An 8,115-nucleotide genomic window follows, 5' to 3' on the forward strand; every position below is an offset into this window, starting at 1 on the left:
GTACCTTTTTTCTTGACACAGTGGCACAATAGTCAAATGTACTTGGTAAATACGTATGTCACAGCAGACACACCGTAACAAGGGTTTGAATCTTTTGTACCATGTTTTTCACTCGCTGTCTTAACTTTTGCATATTTATTTTATGTTTTATATATTTATTAGAGTGTCTATATTGTAAGGTCATCCTCTTGTGGAGAGCACACGATTCTTACTGTAGAAAAAGTAGTTTTCATACTAAACAGCAGAGAGAAAAAAAACAAAATCCCACCTGTGCTTTTTTAACAATCTTTCTTAAAAGCAACTGTTTTAAAACATTTATATATTGTAATTTATTAACTTTTTTTTTTCAAATGTAAAATATCCAAAGACTAGGTCTGTGGTTGTAAAGGGAAATGGGTCTGGATTTTTCCACTGCCTTGTTTTATTGACATAGGACCAATTCACCAGTAAACATAATATTAATGATTATATATATATGTATATATACATATACATATATATATATATATATACATATATATATTCCATCTGTCCATGTCTCTAAATACATTAATGCCGTTTTCCCTGTATGAAGCTGCTTTGTACATCCCTATTTTTTTTATAAGCAAAAGTGCGGAAACTGCATTGGGATTTTTATTGTTTAACCAAAATAGTGAACATTGACCAAATTTTTTTGTCATTTTTAGAATTTCCAATTACTTTCAATAAGACTTGCCGATTGACAAAAATACATTGATATTTAAACCCCTTTTAAGTGACTTAAGTGATTTTACCTCGAGTCAAAATGGAAGCAATTTGAATGAAAAATGTTTAAGAGAAATGTCGGATGGACAAATAGACATTCACACAGTAAAGTGATGTAGAAATATCTGCTGTGAAACGGTTGCAGCTACACTCGTTTAATACTAGCTTTCAGTATATATCGCCATCTGTCAATGTTTTTGCAGGAACGAATTTAACATTCACCCTCAAACCTCAAAAATGGGTTTCTTTAGGTAGAGTCCTTCAAAGGGAAGACAAACAGGTTATAGAAGTCATAGCACCATCTATTAGGTTCTAGGATACTGTTTAATATTGCAGAGCATTTGCAATGACATTTTGAGCACTTTAAGAGGTGAAAAAGCACAATATCCCGCTAAGAGCACTCTTACCTGTGACCTTTATCAATTGCAGCATGTATTGAAAACTGACAAATTTCTCCTAAACATTAAAGAAAAACTACTGAAAATAAAATTAAATATGGCTGTTCTGTGCAATAATGCGGGCTGGCTGCCACTGAATAACACTTTTTATGTAACCTGCATTTAGAAATTAAAATATCGCAACGCCAAACCTTTCACAGAACAGAAATTGGACTGACGAATAATTGGGAAATGTTGGATATTAAGTAAAGTGACGGATTAACAAAAACTTGTACGATACATTATGATAAAAATAAGATTCATCATAACTTGGGTTTCTTTCATTGATTTACACTGCCCCCACCTGGTCAAGAATATAACGACACAAAAACACGTTTTTATTGAGAAAAATTATATTTATTTATTTTACCATCTTCTAAAAGACAAACATACACACTACGAGCTTCTAAAAAGAGCTTCACAAACAAGAACAAAGATGACATAGTTAAAGAAAACAGAAAATTCATTGCTTCGGATAAATATTTACAACGGCATGGACCCAGACTTGTGTCCATGTGTGCACAAACACACAAATGGGAGGAAGGCAGAAGAGGAGAGGTCACATACACGGACAGTGAAGTAGGACAGGACACAGTAAAATGTACTAATGTCCACAGAGGACAGTGGTTGGATGTGGGGGTCACAACCAGGGAGAATGTTTAAGCAGAGTTGTTTCTCTTATACGCCACACTGCTGTTCACCTTGTGGATGGTGGTGGTGAAGGATCGCAGACGAACTTCCTCCGATTGGTCAATCATCTGAGGGCCTGACTCCTCCCACTTTTCTGGAACAATCTGGTCTTTGTCGGTGTATACCAGGAGGTCAAATGCACCTGAAGGATGAGAAGATCTTATCTGTTCTTTATTTTATTTCTATGCCCTGTTTTAAATTATTATCTGTTTTATTATTTGATGTAAAGTGTCCTTGAGTGTCCTGAAAGGCGCTTTTTAAATAAAATGTATTATTATTATTATTATAAGAGTTAGCTTCACAGATGTTCATACACCTACTTCAAATGTATTTATATTTCAAATTTAAAGATTGAGGACACAGGCTGAGACAAAGACAAGTGAGAGCCGGTTGATAGAAGAGTACGTTGTTACTTACATGGAGTGTCCAGTAGGGGCAGGAACGTGACCGTGGCTGTTACCTGCCTGAGTACTGAGCGTATCTCGTCTTGTATGGTCTTGATGGATTTCTCTCTGGGAGTACTGTGGTACACAAAACACTATCAATATACAAAAACTATATACACAGAGGCAGCAGCTAACATCAATTATTATACAATTATGTACATCATTGATTCATCGGATTTAATCACTTAAAATGCACCAAATAAATCCTGTGACCAACCAATAATACGCAAATGGCTCGATGCTGCCACCTACTGGTATGAACCTGAACTAAGTTTATACCAGTACTTTAAAAAACACAAAAATTCAATGTAGTTTTTTTTTAATGTCACTGTCAATCGTAAATTAATTAGAAAAAACAGTGTTTCGCTAATGGAGAATGAAGTAGCTGAAACTGACCTGCTCTCCTTTGCCGACTTGTCGCACTCGATGTCAAACTGCCATCTCTCCAGCACCTCATTGGTTTCCAAGCCTGTAATGACCAGAACCAGCTTTTGCACTGTGCACTCAAACAGCCACTCTGTGGGGGAGAGAAAGAAAGAGAACTGGTACTTTTGCTTGACCCTCACGTGGAATTTTAACTCAGCTCCCTCTGTAAAGGCCACTGAGATTAGTCTTGTGAGATCACCTTTGAGTTGAGACACCACGTTGGTCAGGTAGTTCTTCAGTTTGGGGTCAGTGGTGAACTGAAGGCTCATGTCATAGTGGGAGATTATGCTGAAGGTCTCTGGAGGGTAGATGCCACGCTGGAACAGGATGCTGTTGATGCCGAACGCTGCAGAGGACAAAGGGAGTGGGATGTTGAAATTGTGGTACGTAAAGCTCCCCTAGTGCCCTTAGTTATTATTTTTCTAAAATATTGTTTCTTTAGCTTTTTGTAGGATTTAATTATGGCAAGACACATAAGAACGACGTAGAGAGTGACGTAACTGTGACATGTTTGCTTTTTCAACGCATAAGGACGACGTAGAGAGTGACGTAACTGTAAGTGACATGTTTGCTTTTTCAACGCATAACATTCATTAGTTTGAATATAAACTGCCTATATACAACACATTACAAGTCATTGTTACAACAAATATAACCTCAACGTGTTTCTTGACGGAACCTGGTCCTGCTACATCTCCCTTATGTCGGCTGGCGTACGACACCATGAACAAGCTCTCAACACCTGGCATTAAAAGGTAAGGCATGATAAAGAACTTTGGCTCATCGTTCTTTGAAATGCATATCAGTATTTACAACTTCTTTTGTTATTTTTGACAAACTGCGTCTCCGTTGCAGCACAAGCTCCAGTACATAGCATTAGCCCATATTAGCATGCCAGCGTGTTCAGTCTCACTGAGGGCTAAAACTATTTAAGAAAAACAACCAAACTTATCTGAATACTCACAGAAAAACTCAGCAACCAGCTCGGCGCTGCCTTTCAGGGTGATGGTTTTCATCGTGCTCGTCATTTTCGCAGCACTTTTGATGCAGCACTACAAATATTTTACCTTTGTTTTCGTTCTTTTCACTCTCAACGATAACCGCCGTCCAGTTTGAATTTTCAGATGCTGCGCATGCGCGAATGTATTGGCACGTGATGATGACGTTTATAAATGCGCCGAGCTATTTGTGACACAAGATGGCGTTAGATTTCAAACAAGACAACGTCACATCGTTTGCAATTAAAGTAAAAACTATTTGAATATCACAATTTAAAAGTTTCTTCGAGTTCTTCTACCTACAACCACTAAATGAGTGAGTCTCTTTCATTTTTATTCAATGTACGAAATGTCGCTATTACGTGCATACAAAACAAAAAAAACTTTAATAAAAGAGAACTTAACAAATGCGAATAAATAAATAAATAAATAGATAATAGAAATTACTTTTACAATGTCTATTTTTATTTTGTAATTTTTTAAATTTTTTTTTTATTTTATGGTATGGAGTGTGATCAGCAGTAATTTTTTTTTAAAAAAATGTTATTTTATGGTATGGAGTGTGATCAGCATATTAATGTACAACAAAGCAACCTTACCAATGGGTACCCACAGTTTGCTTTAGAAATGTTTAGATTTACTCAAACAGACATAAATCATAAATGAGAGTCATTTGAGAATAGCTGTGACAGTTTAATTGAAATATTGTTTTACAATATTGCATTTATTATCATTTACAATTTCATGAATACAGTTGAGACACATTTATATTTTATACATGGTCCACGAGGTGCACATGTTGTTTTTGTTTTGTGATGTTAACAATATAGTTGATTGACTAACTCAAAAATTGTAAATTGCAAAAGCATCTACTAAATGTATTGTAATGTAATGTGTGTGTTTGTAGCTTGTCAGACATTTGGGAAATATGTCTATTCAAACTGTTTATTTAATTTTTTGTCACTTGCGTGGGATCAGTGAGTGTAAAATAACTCTTTGAAAAAATCAGTATGAAGCCTGGCCAGCATTTTACTAGACTGTGTCGTTAGCATTTTGCTTTACTTTAGAGCAGTGATTATCAACTGGTATCCTACGTGCCAAACCATCCAATCTAACTCGCGACTAGATTCCAAAGTTGTCAGGATCAAATGGACGATATGTATTGTGTGATCCCCACTATTAAAGACTAAAATTGTCTTCAGTTTTTTAATAAAATAAATATATATAAGCAATAAACATCTAAAGATAATGTTAGAAAAACCAAACACCATTTCCTTGTTATTGCCTTCTTAGTCGCCGCTAGCAGTATTTTCACCATATTTTCACCACGAAAATCAGTATTTGCACCCATTCCCAATACACATGAGTGTGTATTGGGAATGGGTGCGATACAGTGTGATCTGTATTTTACTATCTCTAGCATTTGTTGCGCGGATCATCTTTCCATATCTTTTTGAATCTCCCGATTTAGCCCCCCGATAATTAGTTTCGTACAGTTTTGTTAAGCTTCCAGTAGTAGATACTACTCACTATTTTATTGATTTTGTATGCCACCTAAATGTATATGCTTGTTAAATAGTCTGTGTTGGAATATATAGTTTATTGAAATTAACTGTGTGTCACACTGAGTTTATAGTCTGACAAGTGATAATATGAATCCAATGTGAAGAAGACAGATATTTGGTGGTTTCAGACGGATCAAAACATTCACGAAAAGCCCAATTGTATTTTTCTATATCTTTTATATCTATACCTTTAATGTCTATGTCCTCTCGTATTGCTTGAGCTGAGGGCTTGATGAAAAAAACAAAAAGAGTCGGAGACTCGCAACACCCCCGTCTGGGGAATCTTGAACGAGTTCATAAAGTTGCTGTTTATTTTCATTCTGGCCTTTGGTTCTTGATAAAGTGTTTTAATTATGTTGATTGAGTCTCTTTTTTTTAATGTTGGACTCACAATTCATCTGTCTATAAATTAGAGATTTCTTTTTTTCTTCTTCTTCTTCTTCTTTGAGTAAAACAAAAGTTCATATCTTCCACTTTTATTTCTGCTATCTACCAAGTCATTCTCAAAAGAGAAAATACAACTAGAGAGCAGCATCCATGCAAAAGCCTTGTCTTCATAGTCTCTTTAAACTGACCATGGTTATAATTTAGTTTGAGTATATTGGTTATTCTTAAGTTATTTGTGTATACTGTACTCTACGTTCTGCTGAACAAACCATGCTGCCCCTGCAGGGTAAACACGGCACAGTGAAGTCATCACACTGAGCATATTTCACAGCCTGATTCTTACACACCATAGGAATCTTGCCATGTGTCACCCGCCTCTCAGTATGTCACACTAGAAGAAACCCCCTCTGAACCCCCGTCCCGATTCCCGCGTTCCCTCCCACAGGGATAAGTAGAGGGCACAGAGCGGAGTTATGTTCTGCAGACGGCACATCAACTACGTGTCTGTTGCATCAGCAGGTTACCTGGACACAGTACAGTAACATAACAAGGCCGGTGGTGCTGGGCAACACGCCTCTTCTCAAAACACAAACATATTTTACAGTGAAACTGATTTAAGAAGGGATAGAAATCTGCCAGAGTGGGCGGAGAGCGGCGCTGTTTCGAGCACGATCAGACTGCATTCAGAATGGGGCATAGATGTGAGGAGTGAAAAAACATACAACATGGGTCACAGATCGTAACACAGCGGCACTTTTAAATTCAGCAGTCACAAAACCACGTTTGTGATCATTTTCTATTGGGTTTTTGAATCTGTTTTGTGTGGGGGTACTGATGGCATTTGATCAGATTGTCATGAAACTTCAGTTAGTTTGGACTTGTGTAGAGAAACGTCTCTCCCACTCACCTTTGCTGTTACTCACACGGAGCCATAGGCTGTTGCTTTTCTCGGTAGAATTCAGGTTGACCCTCAATTTAAAGGTTGCCCATTGTAATGTTTGGTTGGGGTTTTTTCTAGAAGTAGTGGATATGATTGTAATGTGATTGGGGTTTTTTCTAGAAGTAGTGGATATATGGTAGTTACAGTCCTAAATGGGACTGTGGATGTCCATGCATAAAAATTGTCAGATGTCTATTGAATCTAAAAAAATACCATACAATTTTGAGTTATGGGAATATTTTAAATGTTATGTTTTTCTCATTTGTCCTGCTTCATGCATGGATTTTCAAACCTCCACAAAGAGTCACGCACGCTTTCCGATCCAGCCCTGCTAGCTGTTTTGAACGCCACATGTTACAACACATGGACCAAAATGTGTCACGTAAATGCCTAATATAAGTAAACGGGTACATCCAGTTCAAACATCACTGCCAACATACTCTGATGCGTACCTTACTTTTTGCACGGCTGTTAAGCAGTATGTCCACTTGGGGGCAGTGCTAATTTCCAGGCTGATGTCAGTTTCTAAGAACAATCACAAACCTGGTGATGGTGGAGAGGTTGTGATAATGTTCCTCCTCGAGCAATGGCGACCCAACGATATTTAATAATTTCTATCTCTACTTAGTCTTTCTATATTTACAACCTAGTAAATACAAATACTAGATACGAGCTACCCGAAGTACGAGTTTTCCAAGTTACGAGTAAGCAACTTTTGCAAGAAAACATCGATGTACGAGTGCTCAAACGAGCTCCATTTTTTCACTCGACTTAGTTATTTTCACCTCCCTTTATTTCTCTCTTTCCCATGGTCTCTTTCTTAGTGACCCGGACACTCTGTCTCGCTCACTGTCCCTCGCTGGGTTATTTTACCCATTTTTATAACAATAATATAAGGTAGGATCAACAGTGGTGAGAAGACTAAAAATCATCACTTCTTCTTTGCTATCCTAGCAAAAACACTGAAAAGCATTAGCATTTAGCATAAACGAGACTTAAGCTAAGAGCTCGTATAACCCTGTCCATAAAAAAAAAATTAAGCTAACATAGCTGTTAACCAATGTATTTCACTGACTGTAGCTTTTCTAATACAAAATGCTGGGCATCATTTCACTGACTTTTCACTAGCTTTTCTAATACAAAATGCTGGGCAAACACTACTGTAAGTAGCAAATAGTTTGCTGAAATCACAGCAGTTTTCATACGCTACCATGTCATCGCTTCTCCATCGGTGCTGTGCTGGGTTCACTTTGTTTTTACTCCAAAGTGGCTCATGCGTGCAGACTCGTCAGCTGTCCCGCAGTTTCACAGACTGACATTTGCTTCATGTGCATATTTGGCTGCTCTCACACTGGAAATGTGCTCAACACTCTGCCAGTGCTCACTCCAACACTGTGAAGGCATGTACACAGTGTGAGATAATGACGTGCTGACCGCAGAGGATATGATGAAGTGCTGTCACTTGTACTGTAATGAGGTGTT

General features: G+C 37.4%; 2 protein-coding genes across 5 annotated transcripts in view; one reads left to right on the top strand and one right to left on the bottom strand.

The window, feature by feature from the left end:
- Positions 1-1,516: 1,516 nt before the first annotated feature.
- Positions 1,517-3,900, bottom strand: mad2l1 (MAD2 mitotic arrest deficient-like 1 (yeast)). Its single transcript, XM_008324044.3, has 5 exons — positions 3,708-3,900; positions 2,943-3,089; positions 2,714-2,834; positions 2,289-2,392; positions 1,517-2,013 (listed from the first exon to the last, which is right to left on the bottom strand). Exons 1-5 carry the CDS (start codon positions 3,769-3,771, stop codon positions 1,841-1,843), a joined length of 609 nt encoding a protein of 202 aa, XP_008322266.1. The 5' UTR covers positions 3,772-3,900; the 3' UTR covers positions 1,517-1,840.
- The window catches only part of arsj (arylsulfatase family, member J), a 53,859-nt gene continuing 49,027 nt past the window's right edge, over positions 3,284-8,115 (top strand). The window contains exon 1 of one of the 4 annotated variants that reach the window (XM_025057096.1): positions 3,284-3,498. The gene's annotated coding sequence lies outside the window, so the exon portion shown is untranslated. Of the gene's footprint in view, positions 3,499-3,946; positions 4,058-8,115 lie in introns of those variants that run through there. The other 3 variants (XM_025057107.1, XM_025057114.1, XM_025057090.1) reach the window with 3 other exon arrangements.

This window comes from Cynoglossus semilaevis, chromosome 1 (assembly GCF_000523025.1).
Source record: "Cynoglossus semilaevis isolate Cse_v1.0 chromosome 1, Cse_v1.0, whole genome shotgun sequence".
NCBI classification, from domain to species: domain Eukaryota; kingdom Metazoa; phylum Chordata; class Actinopteri; order Pleuronectiformes; family Cynoglossidae; genus Cynoglossus; species Cynoglossus semilaevis.

Bases quoted from the DNA above. Each gene is read 5' to 3' on its own strand.
- mad2l1 (XM_008324044.3), bottom strand. From the start codon at position 3,771: ATGACGAGCACGATGAAAACCATCACCCTGAAAGGCAGCGCCGAGCTG. The intron at 2,393-2,713 runs GTCAGTTTCAGC...TGTGTACCACAG, and splicing joins AAGTCGGCAAAGGAGAGCAG to TACTCCCAGAGAGAAATCCA. The intron at 2,014-2,288 runs GTAAGTAACAAC...CTCATCCTTCAG, and splicing joins GCCCCTACTGGACACTCCAT to GTGCATTTGACCTCCTGGTA.